Source organism: Leptonychotes weddellii, chromosome 10 (genome assembly GCF_054177405.1).
Source record: "Leptonychotes weddellii isolate Sample4059 chromosome 10, ASM5417740v2, whole genome shotgun sequence".
NCBI lineage: Eukaryota > Metazoa > Chordata > Mammalia > Carnivora > Phocidae > Leptonychotes > Leptonychotes weddellii.
In genome coordinates, this window is record NC_138378.1 from 63,467,928 (window position 1) to 63,490,430 (window position 22,503).

Here is a 22,503-nt window from a genome sequence, read left to right on the forward strand (position 1 = left end):
TTCCCTTCACAGTATTAAATAGGAAAAAAGTTATTTTGGCAATTTGATTTAATAAATGAAGATCTATAAATTGCTGGGGACCCAGAGCAGGAGCAGATGGAGCCCTGAGGACTCCAGCTGACCATCTTAGGAGAAAAACAGAAGATTTTCTGATAAGTGCTATTGAGATGAAATTCTTGGCAGCAAATAACAGCTCATAAATCTGCCTGCCCAAGTGGGCTTTCTTGGCCTCTCTTTCTAGTATTCCACACTGTTTTATCATTCCCTACTAGTACTCAGATTCAGTTCCTCTTTAGAACTCTGCTTTCCCTTTAGCTAATATGCTGAATTTTAGTTTAATATTTCTGATAACATACCAACTGCAACGTAGATTACTTCAGGCAAAGCTCATGTCTGCATTTCAAAAGCAACAGAAAAGCAATTTTCCTGCTAGAAAACCCTCTGCAACCTTCTGTGGCTCACCTGTTGTATGCCAGAAACATTCATAGAAACAGAAGAAATAAATATTTATTAAAATTTTAAAGGTATATATTTTATATGCTGGGTAGTGTTACTTCTATTTAATTAACACAAAGCAACTTAACACCATTATGTTAGTAATACACTTTATTTTTGGAATTGCTCCCAAGCCTTATGTCACATTCCCAAAACAGGACACCTGCAAAATTGCCCTCCAAGAATATTTTTGCAATTGTAATATTAACCAGTGCTCTTTCCAAGAAGGAATGTCAAGGGTTGCTAAAGTTCTTTGAAGACTACTAGGTTTTAAAATAATAAATAGGTAAATATTTACATAAATACCTGTTTATATAAATATTTATATAATATAAATAAATATAAATATACAAATAAATAAAAACTCTATGGCCTTCAGTTACATACTTAGGCAGATAGAAACCTTAAAAACTGGGGCATAGGGGCACCTGGCATGCTCAGTCAGTAGAGCATATGACTCTGGATCACGGGGTTGTGAATTTGAGCCCCACACTGGGTGTAGAGATTACTTAAAAAAAAACAAACAACTGGGACATGAAAGAAGTGACAAAGAAAAACAGGCGATACTTTACTAGCGTCAAGGAGTCTTCACAGCTCCTGAGAGGGCTTGATTTACTCTCAGGATGGCCGACTCAGTGACACCCCTCACTTTGTACTGCGTCTCAGTCATGCCAGTGGTGGGCACAAGCCAGTCTTGCCCGTGAACCCGCTTCTGGCAGCCTGCACTGCTCTGGCCGGATGGTGTTCTACAAAACCCCTACCCCCAAGATGGGAGAGATGCCCGTGGAGGGATGGGCAAGGCAGGAGCCACGATGGCGTCACCAGCTGATGCCCAGGGCTAAGGGGCGCCACCTGCATGACACTGCACCCTCAAAAGCCACCTGCTGTTGTGAAAATGCTTCACGGAAACTCCTTTGTTATCAGCTCAGAGAAATTAGGGATTGGCACATGGAGATCTTATTACAAGATCTCTGAGGCTTAATCCAATCTCTGAACAGTTCTTCTGCCTCTTCGCTAATTTTCATGAAAGATTTCAATCACCTCCATTACAAATGAATTTATTCAGTCTTTTTTTTCCTTTTGAAGGTTGTTCAGATTTTAGTGTTATATACAAGTAACCCATTTAATAACCAAAACCAATCTCTTATGGGCAGTAGTTAAATTGCCTAATATCAGTGTCAGTTGGAGAAGAATAATGAGATAATCAGGTGCCTCTATGTCCCTTTATGTGCATTTCTAATGCACCAGTAACAGGACTGTGGGGGACAGTGACTAATTATTCTTGACATGCTTCATCTCAGAAGTGTGAACAGTAGGCAAAAGGTACAGTAATCAAGGTGCCTAACAAGAATATTTGCAGTGTCAATGTGACATAATTGTGCCGCTGGAAAGCTCAGGGACAAAATGTAGGCCCACGAAGAGCAGGTGTGTAGCATGTATTTCCATGTGAGCTTTGTTGCTCTATTTATTATAGGCCCCCACCCTGACATGCATTTAGGGAATGTGATAAAGTCTCCTGCAGACCAAATTGGCACCTTTGTTTTCTCACTTTCCTTTTTAAAAATGAGTATCTCTTTTTTAAAATCACATTTATTACTCTTTTCTCTGTTTTCAAAATAATGCGTGATCATTATAGAAAAGTTAACACAAAAAAAAAACCAAGAGGAAAATGAAAATCATCCATAATTCCACTACCCGTGACATAGCCAACATTTTAGTGTTTGTTCTTTAGTATATTTTGTTCTAGTATTCTTATCAATTTTTATTCATATGTGAGATTTTCCACATAATGGCTCTGCAACTGGCTTCTTTTTTTCACTCACCAGTATGTCCTCTCACTTTATTCTTATTATTACCTGGCTTATTCTGTATTATTATTCTATATTGTAAGCTATTTTATTTATTTTTTATGGGGAAATGTTTTCCTTTTTGATTTTCTTTCAAATTTTTATTTAGATTCTAGTTAGTTAACATACAGTGCAATATTGGTTTCAGGAGTAGAATTCAGTGGTTCATCACTTACATACAACACCCAGCATTCATCACAACAAGTGTCCTCCTTAATGCCCATCACCCATCTAGCCCATCCCCCACCCACCTCCCTCCATCAACCCGCAGTTTGTTCCCTGTAGTTGAGTCTCTTATGGTTTGTTTCCCCCCTCTCTCCTTTTCCCCCTTCCATATGTTCATCTGTTTTGTTTCTTAAATTCCACATATGAGTGAAATCATATGGTATTTGTCTTTCTCTGACTGCTTTATTTCACTCAGAATAATATACTCTAGTTCCATCCACATTGTTGCAAATGGCAAGAGTTCATTCTTTTTGACAGCTGAGTAATATTCCACCATATATGTATATATTTATGTGTGTATGCATATATATATACACACACATAACACACCTTTATCCATTCATGAGTCGATGAACATTTGGGCTCTTTCTGTAGTTTGGCTGTTGTTGGGAATGCTGCTATAAACATTGGGGTCATGTGTCCCTTCGAATCTGTATTTTTGTAGCCTTTGGGTAAATACCTAGTAATACAGTTGCTGGATTATAGGGTAGTTCTATTTGTAGCTTTTCAAGGAATCTCCATACTGTTTTCTAGTGGCTGCACCAGTTTGCATTCCCACCAGCAGTGCAAAAGGGTCCCCCTTTCTCCACATCCTCGCCAACACCTGTTGTTTCCTGTGTTGTTAATTTTAGCCATCCTGACAGGTGTGAGGTGGTATCTCTTCATGGTTTTGATTTGTATTTCCCTGATGATGAGTGATGTTGAGCATTTTTTCATGTGTCTGTTAGCCATCTGGATGTCTTTGGAAAAATGTCTTCATATTTTCTATCTATTTCCTAACTGGAATATTTGGTTTTTAGCTGTTGAGTTTGAGAAGTTCTTTATAGATTTTGAATACTAACCTTTTATTAGATATGTCATTTGCAAACGTCTTCTTCCATTCTGTAGGTGCCTTTTAGTTTTGTTGATTATTTCCTTTGCTGTGCAGAAGCTTTTTATTTTGATGAAATCCCAATAGTTCATTTTTGCTTTTGTTTCCCTTGCCTCAGGAGACATACCTAGTAAGAAGTTGCTACGGCCGAGGTCAAAGAGGTTGCTGCCTGTGTTCTCCTCCAGGATTTTGATGGTTTCTTGTCTCACATTTAGGTCTTTCATCCATTTTGAATTTATTTTTGTGTATATGGTGTAAGAAAATGGTCCAGTTTCATTGTTCTGCATGTTGCTGCCCAGTTTCCCCAATACCTCATGTTGAAGAGACTGTCTTTTTTCCATTGGGTATTCTTTCCTGCTTTGTTGAAGATTAGTTGAACATGGGGTACCTGGGAGGGTCAGTCGGTTGAGCATCTGACTCTTGATTTTGGCTCAGGTCATGATCTCAGGGTCGTGAGTTCGAGCTCCACATCAGACTCTGCACCAAGTGTGGAGTCTGTTTGGGATTCTCTCTCTCCCTACCCTTCTGCCCCTCCCGTATGTTTGCACACATTCTCTCTCTTAAAAAAAAAAAAAGATTAGTTGACCATATAGTTGTGGGTCCATTTCTGGGTTCTCTGTTCTGTTCTATTGATCTATGTGTCTGTTTTTGTGCCAGTACCATATTGTTTTGATCACTGTAGCTTTGCAATATAGCTTGAGGTCCGGAATTGTGATGCCTCCAGGTTTCCTTTTCTTTTTCAGGTTTGCTTTGGCTATTCGGGATCTTTTGTGGTTCCATACAAATTTTAGGATTGTGTGCTCTAGCTCTGCAAAAAATGCCAGTGGTATTTTGATAAGGATTGCATTAAATGTGTAGATTGCTTTGGTAGTACAGACATTTTAACAATGTTTGTTCTTCCAATCCATGAGCATGGAATGTTTTTCCATTTTTTATGTCTTTCTCAATTTCTTTCATCAGTGTTCTTTATTTTCAGAGTACAGATCATTCACTTCTTGGGTTAGGTTTATTCATAGGTATCTTACGGGTTTTGGTGTTTTGTAAGCTATTTCAAATCCTTTTTGAAGATGGGGTATAAATCAAACACTCCTTCACTCTTCCAAGCTGTGGGCTACCTCCACAAAAAAAGAGAACACAAATCACACACAGGACTGGGCCTCTAAGCAAATGAAGGGTTCTGAATAGAACATTTAGAAGCCAACTCATCTGTGTGCAGCTGCCCTGGACTTCTGGAAGAGGCACATTCCTTCCCTCTTACCCTGTGCTTGCCAGTGGAGTTTACAATGTGGCCCTATGTGGTGAATTACTTATGACTCTGGCATGAGGAATCATCCTTTATTAGGGCAGCAGGACAGTCTTCTGCATTCTTACTTTCTGCTTAGGACCTGAAACTCTTTCCATTTTATTTTTCTTACTGACACAGTTGTAGGCAACTACTCTACAGATTTAACAAGTATCTAAGGAAAAGATAGCAGAAGTATCCATTAATGTCCTTAATGTAGGTTTTGACATTAACTGAACATTGATATGCCATCATTCATCAGTTTAGAACTTTAGCCACAAGAGAAAACCCACTGGTGTTTTTATGACATCAAGAAATTAGATGAAAACTAGAAAGTGCTCTTGAAAAAAACCATTTTTCCAACTATCTAAATATTTGGCATTGGATAAACGCAAAATAGTCCTTTTTTCTGTGTGGGAAATGTAATTTGTAATACCTGCTCTCAATTTTCTTGTCAGTTTTCTCTAGCATCTTCTCTCTAAAGTTTTTATTAATGATTTAGAATCTGTGGGGATTTTCCTCCAAGCAAGAAATCTTTGGACGCTTAATGTCTTTTATGGTTATCTGGTCTATTTCTCCTCTTGGTGTTAAGCACATTTTCTCTCCTTACATATCTAAACTTTTATCTCTCTGTCCTAATTGTTCCTGATAACTTCTAGTGATGTACCTTGGCCCTAATGTCCATGTGTCACTTTGGACTTTCAAAGAAATGAAGAGAGAATGTTCAAGTATCAGTTCCTCTCCTTTCCCTGCCTGTCAGTGTAGGGCCCATGTAATGGGCATGGAGATGCTCTGTCCTGTTCTTTTAACTTATTATGGAAAATTTCAAAGTAACACAGAAGTGGAGGAAATAGCATAGTGGACTCCTTTTCACCCAGCTGCATCATTCTACAGATGGTACAAATCTTCCTCCCCTCGTTTTTTTTTCTTTTACTTACTTTTTTGCTAGAATATTTTAAAGAAAATTTAAGACAGCGTGTCTTTTGACCTGTATATACTTCATTAAGCATTTCTAACTTAAACATTATATTTTTATTTTATTATTTAATTGAAGTATAGTTGATATACAATATTATGTTAGTTTCAGGTGTACAACATAGTGATTTGACATTTATATACATTTTGAAACGCTTACCATGATAAAAGTAATTATCTGTCACCATCCAAAGTTGTTAAAATATTGGCTGTATTCACTGCTGTACTTTTCATCTATAACTTATTTATTTCATAACTGTAAAGTTGTACTTCTTAATTCCCTTCAGTTATTTTGCCCATTCCCCAAACCCCATCCCCCGTGCAACCACCAATTTGTTCTCTGTATTTATGAGTCTGTTTCTCTTTTGTTTCATTTGTTCATTTGTTTTGTTTTTTAGATTCCACCTGTCAGTGAGCTCTTATGGCATTTGTCATTCTCTGTCTGGGCTATTTCACTTAGCATAATACTCTCTAGGTCCATCTGTGTTGTTGCAAATGGCATGATTTCATTCTTTTTAATGGCTCAGTAATATTCTAGTGTGTGTGTGTGTGTGTACCACATCTTCCTTGTCCATTCATCTTTGGATGAACACTTGGGTTGCTTCCATATCTTGGCTATTGTAAGTAATGTTGAAATAAGCATAGGGGTACATAGATCTTTTGGAATTGGTGTTTTTGTTTCCTTTGGGTAAATACCCGGTCATGGAATTACTGGGTCCTATAATATTTCTATTTTTAATTTTTTGAGGAACCTCCATACTGTTTTCCACAGTGGCTGCACCAGTTTATATTCCCCCCAATAGTGCATGAGGGTTCCTTTTTCTCTACATCCTCGCCAACACTCGTTATTTCTTATATTTTTGATAGTAGCCATTCTGACTGGTGTCAGGTAATATCTCATTGTGGTTTTAATTTGCACTTTTCTGGTGATGAGTGATGTTGAGCATCTTTTCATGTGTTTGTTTGCCATTTATGTCTTCTTTAGAAAAATGTCTATTCAGGTCCTCTACCCACTTTTTAATGGGATTTTTTTATGGTGCTGAGTTCTATAAGTTCTTTATATATTTTGCATATTAGCCCCTTATCATATATATCCTTTGCCAATATTTTCTCCCATTCAGTAGGTGACCTTTTTTTTGTTGATGGTTTCCTTTGCTGTGAAAAATATTTTTATTTTAGTGTCCTGATATTTATTTTTGCTTTTGTTTCTCTTGCCTCAGGAGACATACCCTTAAATATGTTGTTGAGGTCAATGTCCAGGATATTGCTGCCCATGTTTTCTTTTATGACTTTTACAGTTTCAAGTCTTTAATCTATTTGCATTTATTTTTTTCAAGTCTTTAATCTATTTGCATTTATTTCTGTATATGGTATAAGAAGGTGGTCTTGTGTCATTCTTTTGCATGTAGCTCCCCAGTTTCCTCAGCACCCTTTGTTGAAAAGGCTGTCTTTTACCCATTATGAATTCTTGCCTCCTTTTTTGTAAATTAATTGACCACATAGGCATGGATTTATTTCTTGGCTCCCTATACTGTTCCATTGATTTATATGTCTGTTTTTGTGCCAGTACCATACTGTTTTGAGTACTATAACTTTGTAGTGTATCTTGAAATCTGGGATTGTGATAACATCCTGCTTTGTTCTTTTTCAAGATTTCTTTGGCTATTCAAGGTCTTTTGTGGTTCCATGTAAATTCTAGTTCTGTGAAAAATGCTATTGGTATTTTGATAGGGATTGCTCTCAATCTTTAGAGTGCTTTGGGTACTATGGACATTTTAATAATATTAATTATTCTAACCCATGAGCATAGCATATCTTTTCATTTGTTTGTGTCATCTTCAGTTTCTTTCATCAATGTCTTATAGGTTTTAGAGTATAAGACTTTAACCTCCTTGGTTAAGTTTAATTGTAGGTAACTTATTCTTTTTGGTACAATTATAAATGGGATTGCTTTTCTTAATTTCTCTTTTTGCTACTTTGTTATTGGTGTATAGAAATGCAACAGATTTTTGTGTACTAATTTTATATCCTGCAACTTTACTGAACTCATTTATTAGTTCTAAGTAAGGCCATATATGAAAAACCCACAGCTAACATCATACTGAATGGTGAAAAACTGAAAGCTTTTCCTCTAAGATCAGGAACAAGACAAGGATGTACACTCTTACCACTTTTATTCAACATAGTACTGGAAGTCCTAGCTGCAGCAATCAGACAAGAAAAAAAGAAATAAAAGGCATCCAGATTGGTAAGGAAAAAGTAAAACTGTCACTATTTGCATATGACATGATCTGATATGTAGAAAACCCTAAAGACTCCACCAAAGGTTCCTCCATGTCTTCTCATGGCTCGATAACTCATTTCTGTTTATCACTGAATGGTACTCTATTGTCTGGATATACCACTTTTTTTTTTTTTACTTACCTGCTGAAGGACATCTTGATTGCTTCTAAGTTTTGCCAATTAGAGTTAAAGCTGCTGTAAACATCTATGTGCAGGTTTTTGTGTTAAATTTATACCTTGGTTTTTGTTGTTGTTTATAAAATCATTTATTCCATTATATTTTTCAGCTGTTTTTTGCATATGTTGAAGTTGTTGATTCTGCACTTAATTTTGTATGCTGTAGCTTGACTAAGTTATCTTGTTTGTAATTGTTTTTACATTATTTTCTTTTGAGTTTTCTAGATACATAGTTGCATCATCTGCAAATAGAAATAGTTTCACCTCTTCCATTCCAGCTCTTATGCCTTTAATTTTTAAAATCTTACCTATTTGCACTTGTTAATATGTTCAATACAAGGTTAAATGGCAATGGTAATAATCTTGTTCCTGACTCCACTGGGAATGATATTAAGTAAGAATCTGACTTTTGAGTTCACACACACAAACACATCATGAATAAGCTACTGTTTCAGCAGTTTCTGTTTCTAAAGGATAATGGCCCACAACATCTGGAGAGCCAGCCCGTGTATAGTTGTTCTTGAATGAATCTGGGTTTTTCAGTGAGAGTGCCTTGGATTAATAGATGACATCCTTTCTCTTCCCATGGATGTGAGCTAGAGGCTTCAATTTCTAGCAGATACATTTCTAACTGAAATTCTCTTTAACCTGAAGTTATGCCTTCCACAGGAAAGAATATTACATTTGAAGCTTCTCATTAATATGACAGCAGTGTCTTCCCCTTTTTCCTATATAAGACCTCTATATCCTGAGAACTGCAATCTTATGATAGTGGCATTAATTTTATCTTATGGAGACATTCTGATCCATTATAAATATTTCATTAATTTGTTTAGAGCATAAGTGAGTAGACTTTGGTAGCAATATGAGGGTTAGAAGAGAGGGCTCCAACATGCAAAGAAAGGTCAAAGCTCATGATTTTAATATAGACCTTATGTGTATTTTAAATTACTTTCTAATTTACTTGTCCTGTTAGATGTATTTAATGAAAGTTAGACCAAATGTATGCTTTTAATAAAACTCTGTATCAAAGCTTCATGACAACTAGATTTTTTTTTCTATTTGTCTCTTACAGAGGGCATAAAGACAAGATATTTGTGGTTAAGTGTAACCCACACCATGTTGACAAACTGGTTACAGTTGGGATGAAGCATATCAAATTCTGGCAACAAGCAGGTATTGTTGTTTGGGTTTATCGTTTATGTGGTTGAAAGCTTTAAAAAAAAATCTATCTGAAAAAAAGCCCACCACCATTACCTAGCCAGTCTCTGCAATTTAAAATTAAAATGTTCCTGGAAGACATGCTCTTCCAAATTCACTTTGAGCTGCTTAATGTCCAAGCTGTAAAACTCAAACACTCTATCTGATGCTATGCATGTTTGTCAATATCTAGAAAGCTTTGGGAAATGTTCTGTAAAAACAATTATTTTTATATTTAATCATCTGTTCTGAAAGCTGTAATTATGTTGGATCACTGAGCAGGAAAGAAAATAATCACTTTGGTTGAGTGGATAACATTTTCAGTATTTTGAGGGTTCTTTTATTACTTTATCACTGAATGTAAACATGAATTAAACACCAACACTATACACAACAGGTGATCCAAATAAATTTTTGTGCATTATAATATCGATAATAAGGATGAGTGAATAAGCATATCAAAACATGCAAGGACATCCTATTCTTCTCACTAATAAACCAGACCTGTTATTGGGATTGTGAATTCTTAGTATTGGCTTAGGTACCATGCACACGTAATCTTGCACTGGACAAAATGTAAACGCGCAACTGTTCCAGTGCTTTTTGCTTTTATTTTTTTATTTTTTTTGCTTTCTGCTTTTAAAGAAAAGATAGTGGCACCCAACATGTCTGGAGAGCCAGTCTATGCGTAGTTTTCTGGACTAGGTCTGGGTTTGTCAGTGCTTGTCAGGAAGTACAGGGAAATGTGAACATCTCAAGGACAAATCTGATGTACCTTTTCCTACACAGTGATTCATTTTCTCACCCTAAAGTTCCCATGACAAAAATCGAGGCAAAACATACGTCACATGTTCACATTTTTCATTACTGCTAGTGTTGTTCGCATTCTCTTTGGTCAGCATTCATGAAGACTTTCCTAGCTAGCCCAGGCACTGAGTCCCTCCTCCGCTGGCTGGCATGGAACTGGCACTGAACCTTGGTTAGATGAATGTCCTGTTGGAATGAGATGCATAAGGACAGCCTCTCTCCAACCAGAACCTAAGTTCATTGAATGAAGAAACTCCTTCTTCTCATCTTTATACCCCAGCATTGACCACTGTATCTACCACAAAGGGGGGATTCAATAAACATTGAATTAATGAATGTGTAAATGAGAAACCCTCTTAGAATATTTTTGTTTATGATGTTTTCTGCCATCTTTATACATCTTTCCATATACATATAACATAGACACACTGGGGTTTTCATTGAAGACAGTCATTCCAGATGCTCATAGAAGGTGTCAGTATGTCAAAAAAATAATAAATGCTCTTGGTCCACTTCAGGTGGGGGCTTCACCTCTAAAAGAGGAATTTTTGGAAGTGCTGGAAAATTGGAAACAATGATGTGTGTTTCTTATGGGCGAATGGAAGATCTAGTGTTCTCAGGAGCAGCTACTGGAGATATTTTTATTTGGAAAGATATTCTACTACTAAAGACAGTGAAAGCTCATGACGGGCCTGTGTTTGCTATGTATGCATTGGATAAGGTATGGCATATTTTCATCATTAGCTTTCTAAAATTATAAATTAGTCTGAGGAAGGCCCACACCAGCAGGATGCTTGCTTGTCTCTAAAGCCTGTCTGAATTGGGAAATAGTTGTCATGAATGGAGAGGAGTACAAATATTTTTAAAAATTATTTCATTTATAATTATTTCTTTATGGGCAGTTACTACTTTTTTCATACTCATTCCTCCTAGCTCTCAGCCCTGAGAGCCCCTTAAGAGGTGTTGAAATAATGTACAAACCCAGTAGCAGACAAGTCCTGAGAAATGTTTCAGCATTCTCTTCCTCCTTTGTACACAGCAAGCAAAGACCTCAAAGTACCAAGTGGTTCGATTATTGTCCCACTCATCAGTTTGACCAAAAGTTTAGTTGATAACCAGTTTGTTCCTGTGTAGACAGGTTCAACTTTAACAAGAGTGTTAGAGTGAAGTCTTGGCTTTGTGTGTATTAGGGTTTTCCAGAGAAACAGAATCCGTAGGACATACATACACATACACATCTACAAAAAAAAAAAAAAAGATTTATTATAAGGAATTGGTTCGTGCAGTTATGGAGGTTAAGCATTCCCACTGTGTCCTCTGCAAGCTGTAGCCCCTAGGAAGCTGGTGGTATAACTGAGTGCGAATCCAGAGGCCAGAGAACCAGGGCTGCTACTAGTGTGCCTCTCAGTCTGAGGATGGGAAAAGAGGAGATGTCCCAGCTCGATCAGTGAGACAGAAAAAACAGGGATGAATTCCTCCTTCCTCTGCCTTTTGTTCTATTCAGGGTCTCAAAGAATTGGATGATGCTCGCCCCCATTGGGGAGGGCAATCTACTTGATTGAGTGCACCAATTCAAATACTAATCTCACCTGGAAATACTCTCCCAGACACATACAGAAATAATATTTAATGAGAACACCCTGTGACCAGTCAGGTTGACACAAAATTAATCACACCTGCCCTATTTCCACTTAAGCTCATCTTTGTTGTCCAGCCACCTTCCTGCCTTACAGTGTTTTGTTGTTGTTGTTGTTGTTTGTTGTTTTTTAAAGAAAGATCACACTTATTGTCAGTACTGTGAAAATACCTTGTTCAACTACTTTGCCAGAAAAATCCATTTTTTATTCACTGCCAGCTTGCTGGTGGTACCAGTTTGTCTACTCTCTGACCTCTGAACAGCATAAGCCACCCAACAAACCTAACTAAGCCACGTCTCATTTTGCATTTCCCTGTTCCCAGGTAAATATGCTGATCCCAGTACTGAAGTAGGTTCTTGTTAGATGTGCAACTAAAATGATAGTTTTAGTGGTTAAGCTGTTTTTTACTGGTAAATTTGTTTTGGCTAAAACTGTACATTAGACAAGATGAAAGTAGAAAGCAAAATCTGAAGAGGTCTCAAAGTTGATGTGCTGTAACTTGTTTAAACTCTTTCACTGCTTGATAAGTTAATCCGAAACATCATGTAAAATACCAGGATGTCACAGTCTAATTTGAATATAATTTGGGGATTGAGTCTCCCCTACAAATCTATAATGAGAATATAGGTATTTAATGTAAAAAAACCTTCAAAATATTATTTCCTTGTGAACTTCATTGAAATAAAGGAAACTAAAAGTCTCCAAGAAAACAATTACTTAGTATTTTTCATTGAAAAAAGGTTTTTCCTTAGAGCAGTTGGTATATATAATTTCCCAGAAAGAAAAACTAGTAAAGCCAAGAAATCATAAGCTTAGAACAAGAATAAAGATCACTTCAGTAAAAAACAAAAACAAACCTAATATGTTAATCATTTTACTTTCCAGGTTTTATAAAACTTAATCTGGATTTTAATTATTATGGGCATCAATGTCCATTGAACAAAATAGGATGGTTGTGTTACATGAACTGCCTAAGTTTCTCTTAAAAGATAATGATGTTTTCTCCTGGAAGTAAATATCTAATTTGAACATATTTAATAATCATTTTTAATTGCAATGTTAATTCCAGTTCATTCAGTAGGAATAGATGAGATACCAGAAACTCTGCCAGGCTTTCCTGTTCCTTAGGCGCCCACATTTAAGTGGGGGACAGAGCACAGAAACGGCCATCCAGGATGGACCTATGGTGCCAGATACCAACCAAAGTTCTGAGGAAAGTGTGGGGAACACACATTGAAAATGTGCTTTATCCACTAGAGAAGTAGGGGAGGGATGCTTCTAGGAAATATTATATTAATATTACTTGTAATCAGGTTTTTCAGTCTCCTATAGTTAGGAAGGAAACACAGACAAAGCTGCTTTTCCCAAGGGGAAGCCCTTTACAGGTCAGGTGGGCAACCTGTCATTTTGATGTATATTTCATTCTTCCCGTGTGTGCCTTCGCAGGGTTTTGTAACAGGTGGAAAGGATGGAATTGTGGAACTCTGGGATGATATGTTTGAAAGATGCTTGAAGACTTACGCCATTAAAAGAGCAGCATTGTCAACCAGCTCAAAAGGTGCCACCCCCAAATATGTGATCGGAATCTTTCTTTCCACAGGAATGGAAAAGATGGTACCCAAGTTCGTGGACACCCATTACTAAATCGGTTCTCCTTCTTCTGCAGTTAGACCTCTGAGCCCCTTGTAGAAATATCAAGGATGATTGCCTAGTACCTAGTACTTCTGAACTACAAAGACAGAGTATATATGATTATGAGGCTTGTTGTTGTTGTTGTTCTACTAAATGCACTATTTACAATACTAAGTACAACATTTCCCCCCTCAGGCTTGCTTTTGGAAGATAACCCTTCAATTCGTGCCATCACTTTGGGACATGGACATATCCTGGTGGGAACAAAAAATGGGGAGATCCTGGAAATTGATAAAAGTGGCCCAGTGACGCTGCTTGTTCAGGTACTGTGCACATATGCTAACGCACGGTGCCATCACAGCGGGGACTTGGGTGAGGCCAGGGGGCCGCTTAGGGTGCAGTGTTGAAGTACGCACTCAGTCTCAGGGTCGCACAACTGCTGTGTGGATGACTTATTGCTATATAACAAATTGCCACAAATCTAGCAGCCTAAAACAATACATGTTTATTATCTTAGCTTTCTCTGGGTCAGGAGTTCAAGCATGGCTTGACTGGGTCCTCTGCTTAAAGTTTCACAAGGCTACAGGAAAGGCCAGGGCTGCAGTCTCATCAGAGGCTCACCTGAGGGAGGATCTGCTCCAAGATCATGCAGGTTGTTGGCAGAAATCACATCCTTGTGGTTGTAGGACTGAGGGTTGCATTTCTTGCCGGCTGTTGTATACATTCCTTGCCACATGGGTTCCCCAACATGGCTGCTTGCTTCCTTGAAGCCACAAAGGGAAAGAGGGAAAAACAGGCACTGGTCTTATGTGACATAATCATATCATCAAATGCATGTAATCAGGGACATCCATACCCTTTGCCCTATTTTATCAGTTGGCAAATAGTGATAGGTCATGGAACACTCGAAAGGGGGTGATTACACAGGAGGTGAAAACCAGGATCATGAGGGTGACTTCATGAATGTGTCCCCCACAGTCTTCCCTCTAGCTGCAATTATTACTGTCCCTACCATATGCAGAGTACATTCCCCCCCCACCCCCAAGAGTATTATCCCATTACAGTATCTGCTCAAAGTCCATAACCTCATTGTCTAAATCAAGTCCCGGTGTGGAGGAGGCTCTTTAGATATTTTTTTTTGATCTGTCAATCTATAAAACCATCAGGACAAATTATTTTCTCTACTCACACCAGATACACAGTGTCTCCTTAGATTTTTTGCCTCATTCTAGTCTCCATCTTGGTGCATAAAAACACATGACCTACTTCTTGCCCTCCATCTCCCCTCAAGAATTATATTCAGGTAAAATCACATTACAGTAACATCAACAGAATCCTCAAAGATCAGTGAAGTGATAAAATCTCACTTGAGGAGGTGAGACTATGTGGAGGTGACAGATAGTCCTACCCAATTTGGTGATGGACAGATCTTATTTGTAGATGGAAGAGACTCAGGTTGGGATGAGGGTGTACATTCAGAAGCTGGAGTGAAAAAAATATGCACTGGTTATAATAAGCTTCAGGACTTCTGTGGGTCCAATAGAGAAGCTTCACCTCCTTCTCCTACAGGCTTGCTATATTAGAGATGAACCCCAAAATCCCACTGAGAGTGGCCCTTGGATTTGCTTCATCATGGGAACAGGTCTGCACACACACCGTGGTTCAGAACACCGTGAGGTTTTAAAAATGCATGTGCCCAAGTTCCAACTCAGGATATCCTGAATAAGAATGTGTTTAAAGAAGAATTCTGTGTTAAAAACAAACCTCAAAAGCCCTGTAGCTAGGGGTGCCTGGGTGGCTCAGTCGATTAAGCATCTGCCTTTGGCTCAGGTCATGATTCCAGGATCCCGGGATTGAACATCACATTGGGCTCTTTGCTCAGCGGGACCCCCCTTCTCCCTCTCCCTGCCACTTCCCCTGCTTGTACTCTCTCTTTCTATCGAATAAATAAATAAAATCTTTAAAAAAAAAAAAAAAAAAGAAGGAAGGTAAGATTCCAAGCCCATTCCTATACCACTTGAGAAACTTCCAGCCTGTCTTGCTCACTGTCCATTCCTATGTTATGCAGAAATTTAGTCCCATTAGATAGGGAAATGCCATGTTTAAGTCAATATATGAGGCAGTGATTTAAAAGGGTCTCAGAGCACGCAACCCTGTCCTCAAGCAAAATGTAAAAGGGACTTGGTCTGGGAAAGACCTCCAAGCACATCCATTCTGGGGGGAAATTGGGGTTGACACCTGACCCATCCTCTGACCATGACGTTTGGGATGAGAGGCTTCTGAAGGGAAGAAAACTAGAAAACTAGGGATGTAGGGTACTCCAAATCCAATAAATTCAAAGACCGTATCTACACCCTTTGGCCCTTCTCAGATATTTGAATGTCAGCTCTATTTGGAACTTCTGCCAAATTACTGTTTTGCTCAAACAGTTTCCCTGTTAAACCAGAATCATCCAGTTTCTCTTCAGAAAGCCACCTGTTCCCTGAAGCAGTCCAAGTACAAACACCTTTCAGATGCTGTGTATGGTCTTCCTTTTTGCTTTACTAAGCAAAGCCTTTTTCTAAGTAGACACTAAACGCAGAAATTCAGTGAACGGTCTGGTCTGTTTTATTGTTCTGTGCACTAATCTATTCTTTACACTGCTTTATTGAGTGATAAATTACAGGAATCAGTCATTTTCTCCCTAATTGTTCATTTTTTAAACACTTTTATTTCTAAGCCATTTATGTGTGTGATAAGATACAGGTATATGGAATTGGCCCAATGCCTTTTAAGCACCTTTTAGTTTTCTGATATTCACTGGATAGAATAATGTGTGAACAAACACTGAACCTGAGTTATTCTCAGGACACTTGGTATGAAAACTGAGCTTTTGTTTTGCCAAATGCTATGCATTCAAAGGACTAAAATTAATAAGAATATTGCTGTCCAAACTTAAACTTATACACTGTTATGTGTCACTTGTATCTCAGACTAGAAAAGAAGAGAAATATAACAACCAAATGCAATGCATATGCCTTAATTTGATCCTGGATTTTTTTTTTAAAGTAATTACTTTTTTTGGGAAAAAATAAAGAATATTGCTGTCCAATCCCTCTGACAGAGATAGGTGGTTACCTACATCTTTTAGAACATGGGTTTATTCATAAAGGTGCTTTGTGTCACAATCAAGCCGTTTTGCAAGTGTATGTGTGCCTGTATATACAGTGTTAACTCAGTATCAAGCAAGAGGATCAAATGAGGGTATTTTATTATTTACCCAGATGTTTCTAAAAGGAAAAATATTTGGCATCATATAAACAAAGCTTATGAGCAACGAGTCCATGTTTTGCTTTACAAATGAAGATTTTGGCATCATGTAGGCCCAGCTTTAGATTTAAGTTCAAATGAAAAAAATTATTCAGTGCTTTCATTTTGGTTTAAGGAAGCTCAACCTGTGTTTATTCATGTGTGAACCTGCTGGGTCTACAGCACAGTGCTACAGAAGGGCTAGCCAAGAAGCGCGAACCGAGTTTATATGGCCTTGTTTCCTCTCCCACAGGGGCACATGGAGGGAGAAGTATGGGGTCTGGCAGCCCACCCTCTCCTGCCCATCTGCGCAACGGTGAGTGATGATAAAACACTTCGGATCTGGGAATTATCCTCCCAGCACCGTATGCTGGCTGTTCGAAAACTCAAAAAAGGTACGTGATACCACTTTACACATCTGTCAAAGTATTTACCAACAACAGACTGTGTTGCGTTCATTCATTCACTCAACTAATATTTACTGAGTGTACCTGGTACATGACCCCACTTACGCTAGGTAATGGGAATTCAGTGTTCGTTGCTACAGATAGAAATTCCAGAGAGCTGGCCTGATCTATTACTTCCTTCATTTTCCTTGCACTGCACACACGTTTGCCACCTGGGGGCAATATGTCCTTCTTCTTCTCCTGGTGGAGATCTGTGGGAGTCTGTTGAAACCCATCAGCTTGTAAAGAATGCTTCTTTATCTTTATGTCTAACAGTCTCTACAACTGATTTTACTACTGAAAAACAGAAGTTTTATTAAAAAAATAGTTAATATCAAGAAATGAGTAAATATGTATTTAACACCCTTTGCTACTAGAACAAAGAGGTACACCAAGAAGTGCAAATTCAGCAAACATTTATTGAGTGGCTTCTATGTGTCAGGTCCTGGGGATCCCAAGATGAACGGTCCCATCTCTAGTGTCAGAGATGGACAAGATTCACACAGAGTCCCAGCAACAGATGGTCCATTCCAATAGGGCGATTTGAGGAGAGTCTAAAAATGGGACCATTTGTTAAAGGGGTGGGTAGGGTGTTGAGGAATGACAAGGGATAGTGCAGCGCCATGCAGCTGCTAACAGCCAGGTACCTTCATCAGCCCTGGGCCTAAAGGGTCAAGAGGAGAGAGCAATGCTAGAAGCCAGAAGTGAGAACTTTGTGAGAGGACAGGCCGGGCAGGAGCTAGGACCCTCAGCCCAGGGCTGCCGCCAGTGCACAGTGACCCTGCAGGGGAGGCAGCTAGGGGGGTACAGAGCCCAAACTCCCTGTTCCCCCTTTCTCCTTTGCGCCCTCCCTCGAGTCTCCTTTTCATGCTCCCCCTGGGCCAAACGCAGCCAAAAGCCAGAGGGCCAGGGAGACCACTGACGCGATCTTTGCAGGCCAGCAGAAGGCACAGGGAGGGGTGGAGAGCAGATGTGGAGCGACAAATGAAAGATGTCTGACACAAACAAGGTTGTGTGGAGGCTCAGGAGAAGGCCTGCTGCCAGGGACAACTTCAGCAAGGAGGAAACCCGAGAGCTGAGGCTCAAAGCATTTGTGGAAGTTCTTGGGGAAGGATGAGATTGGGGTCTTGCCCTAAAATATTTATATGGGGTAGTTTTACAAGTAGAGAGACGTGGAGAATATATTGCAAGGGAATAAAATGAAAAAAGATGTCAACACAGTAGTAACAATGATGGTGGCTGATCCTGTTGAGTTGGTGACTCCTAGCAGTTTGCATTTGGTCTTCATGGGAACCTGAGTAGTAAGGCCATTATTATTACCACGTACAGATTAGGAGACTGTAGCACAGAGAACTTCGGTTGTTTGCCTGAAATTGCACTGAACTCCCACCCAGACAGAGTGGCTTCAGAGAACACGCCTGCGGCTACTGCCAAAAGCTGTTTTTCTCTGCCATCTTGCCTTTCTTTACAGTGGACTTGTGGGCCTTAGTCAGTGGGGGAGCCAAGATTCAAACCCAGGTCTGACTCTGAAGCCCATGCTTCTCACCACTGCAAGACTGAATCATTTGACCACTAATTTATCCTGGGAAAATGATACACTAAGACCTCCTTGTGAGTAACTTCAACATCAGACAGTGGACTTTATTCACTGGGTTAAAAATTAGTTCAAAAGAACAATTATCAACATATCTTAGATGGGTTGACCGTTCAATCCAGTTTATAGCAGTTTTCCTGGTGTAATTATTACTAGCTCTCCCTTTCACTCTGAGAAGTGTCCTGGTTTGTATAATAACGTGTATGGTTAACCTCATCTTGATGACTCTCCTCAAGGGCAGGCTTGTCTTTTGTTCTCTCAGCCCTGGCACCATGTGTGACTCACAGTACATAAATAACTTGTTGCTACCTGAGTGCATGAATGAAGATAGAATTTAGATAAGGCAGTTTGCCGTTACTGGTACATAGCTTTCAGTACACCATGAACCGTGACGGAGGGGAGTGTGTGGAAGCTGAGTTTGGAGTGCCTTAGCACAAAGCTGTATGGCCGTCCCATCCCTGGGGCCATGCTTACCAAAGTCTTGACAATAAGAAGGGGGGGGCGGGATATTATTAAACAGGATTCCTATTAAACACCCCCACACACAGAGTCCACACTCATTCAGAAGTATCCCTCTGTGACCCCGCAAAGCAGGAGAAAACACTGCTCACATAGCACTGGCAGCTCGTACTGTTTAGAGACACCTTTTGAAAGAGTATTGTCCACGGCAGAAGAGGCAGGATAAAATCTTTGACCTCTAGAATTATGCCTTAGGACCCATGGATCAAAGTCTTGGAGTGACTCTAAGATCAACAAGGTCTCTAAAGCAAGTTTTATGTGTAAGGCATGATATCCAAAAAAATGGTTTCTAGAAACTGAATTCCAGAATTCCCATTCTTAAGTATCATCTCTCTTCTTGGAAGCAAAGGTACTGGTTTTATTAATCCTTCACTCCTTTCCCCCACTCACTCCTGGGGTCTTTTGAAAATCCCATGTACTCAAGTAGTAAGAAATGAATGGATAAACCTTAAAGAAATAGAAAAGGTTTTGTTTCATGGGGTTTTGTTGTTAGGTGTTTTAGCATTCTGATCATTGCCCTTGGGTTTGAAGAGAGGATACATTCTAAATTACGAAGTTTTAGTTCTCACAAATAATGTTAAAGACACAGTCACATGTCTGTGCGTAATGCATGTGTGCAAATGTCCATCTCTTCATTGAGTTTGTTTGATAACAGAATCATCTTCGTGGATTCTTTTGTAGGGGGAAGATGCTGTGCCTTCTCCCCTGATGGGAAAGCCTTAGCAGTTGGCTTGAATGATGGGAGTTTCCTGGTCGTAAATGCTGACACTGTTGAAGACATGGTCTCCTTCCATCACAGAAAAGAAATGATCTCTGATATTAAATTTTCAAAAGGTGAAGATTACAGCAGAAACTTTCTAGAATACGTCAGGACAAAAATTTATAAGAATAGATTATTTAAATACTTCCTTGACCTTTCCCCATTTTGAAATAAGCTCCTGGAAGTGAATTCCTGTATAAAACGTTTGGGTGTTAACTGCACATTTTCTTTACAGATACAGGAAAATACCTTGCTGTGGCCTCCCATGATAACTTTGTGGATATTTACAACGTCCTTACAAGCAAACGCATTGGCATCTGTAAAGGGGCTTCTAGTTATATTACACATATTGACTGGGACTCAAGAGGTAAAGTATGTTGAGGCTTCTAAGATATAATTTTTGTTTTAAAAAAGTCAATATCCATTCATGTATTGTTTCCAGAGAGAAGAACAGTTGAGTTTTGGAGAAAAACAGAGTGGGGAACCCACAACCAATATAAATGACTGTAACTTTACACCCCAGGGGCACCTACTATTAACATTTTGAGTATTTTTTCTGTGTTATTACTACTACTACAGTTACTATTATTAATTCAAGCCTTTGAGTTTTAAGATCGTTAAAGGTACACGATGCCTTCCGTTACCGTAGCAAGTCACTCCTTCACCTTTGGGCTCGGCAAGCTGTGTCGTCGCCTTGTGTCTCTCCCTTCCCGTTTTCCCTTTTCCTATCAGTGCTCCACCTCCCGGAGAACTGCCCAAGAAGTTTCCAGCAATTTTCACCTGCCGGCAGAGGTAGAGAGCTCTATTCAGCTCACCTGAAATATCACCCTACTCTCCAAAACTCCCAGCCGCCCCCCCCTCCTCTAAGTCACACCCATAACAAATCTAGTTTCGACCATGTGTGAAGTTTTAAGCCAGAAAATGTGAATGATTCAGAAGTAAGACACAGTTCCTGTAGTTCTCCACCAGAGTTCATAAGTTAGTGAGGGAGACGTATTTGCACTTGAAGTACAGGCCCCCCCCAGTAAGGCACTGGAATGAGAAACGGTGAGTCACAGGGCAGTGGCGTGCAGGGCCTCTGAATAGGCCGTGTCAGCATTAAGTACCCAGGGTGAAGCAGCATTATTACAGTGTGGGTCACTTTTTTTTTTTATTATGATACGTTAATCACCATACATTACATCATTAGTTTTTGACATAGTGTTCCATGATGGGTCACTTTTAAGTCTCATCCCAGAGACTTGGCTGATGTTAGAGTTTGGGGTAGGCATCTAGGAATGGGCGGGGTCCCAGCTGCCAAAGAAGTTTTAGTTGAGTGTGATAGAAAAGCACCAAGCCCAGGGGTGTCTTTGAGGAAAGAGCTCACAGGGGAATCCACGGAGCCTCATGGAAGCAACGTCCTTTGAGATGGATCTTGAAAGATGAACAGAAGTTCACCAGATGGTGAAGTCTAGGACGAGCATTCCAGACTCAGAAGGAATATGGCATGTCAAAACAGGAGATGCGAAGAACAGGGGGAGGTTAAGAAATAGTGATGTTGAGTGGCTGAGGGCAAGAAGGGAGGGGGCTGTGGAGAGACAGACCAGGACAGACTGCAAAGGAACATTTATATCATGCGCCAGGGAGCTGAGCGCTGAACTTTATCCTGGAGGTATCAGGTAACTCTAAGGAACTTAGGATGGGGCATTCCCTGCTGCCTCGGGAGGACGAGTAAGCCTGGAGTTGGAAAGCAACTAAAATCAGCCAGGAGAGAGAGGGGCTGAGGTCCTCAACCTGCAAGAGATGATTTCGGAGTTGCCAGAATACTTTGTTTCAAGTATTGCTTGAAGTACTGGCCATAGACAGATGGATCCTTCTGCTAGGCAGGTATTCATTTGTAACCATACCTGCTGCCCTGGGATTTGGACTTTATTTGAGCCTTACAACCCGTAGGCGTTTTATACAGGGCACTAGATGGACGGAAACATGCCGTGGATTGTAAAGTGCAAGTTCCAGCAAGGGCAGAGGGAGATCACATAAGTCCCTCTCACTTTCACATCAGAGTCCTGCCAGACACAGTGTCGAGGGCCTAGGCTGGCCTTGGTGACCAGGCAGTACACTGATGGCCTGAGAATCCTCTAGGGACCAGTGAGGCTGAGGGGGTAGAGGGAGACAGTTGCTTCTCAGCGCCTCCCACCCCCATGCATGTTCTCTGCTTTATTGTTTAAAAAGAAAAAAAAAAGAATGACTTCCCCCTGGATATCCTCTTGCTAACGTCCCTATTTATGCCATCATGGGAGCAGGGTTTAGAACACTCAGGGCCAGCCTTATGCATACACAGAGTAGAGTACGGATCGTTTTGTTGGGGATCCAGCACCCACACAGTACGTGGCACAGTGTGTGAAATCCCACCATTACAGTGACCATTGATGGGGGGCGCTATACTCAGTTATTATTTATGTGAGAAAATGGGACATAGGAAGAAT

The 22,503-nt window shown here is 39.6% G+C and overlaps 1 protein-coding gene across 2 annotated transcripts in view; it reads left to right on the forward strand.

Moving 5' to 3' along the window:
• EML6 (EMAP like 6) overlaps positions 1 to 22,503 on the forward strand; it is a 261,695-nt gene that overhangs the window by 180,464 nt on the left and 58,728 nt on the right. For both annotated transcript variants that reach the window (XR_014148895.1, XM_081832019.1), the window contains exons 17-23: positions 9,231 to 9,331; positions 10,681 to 10,883; positions 13,246 to 13,357; positions 13,627 to 13,754; positions 16,973 to 17,114; positions 19,960 to 20,112; positions 20,274 to 20,405. Coding sequence is in view for 1 of the 2 variants with exons in the window: in XM_081832019.1 (XP_081688145.1) it covers positions 9,231 to 9,331; positions 10,681 to 10,883; positions 13,246 to 13,357; positions 13,627 to 13,754; positions 16,973 to 17,114; positions 19,960 to 20,112; positions 20,274 to 20,405 (971 nt within the window). In the remaining variant the exon portion in view is untranslated. The remainder of the gene's footprint in view (positions 1 to 9,230; positions 9,332 to 10,680; positions 10,884 to 13,245; positions 13,358 to 13,626; positions 13,755 to 16,972; positions 17,115 to 19,959; positions 20,113 to 20,273; positions 20,406 to 22,503) is intronic.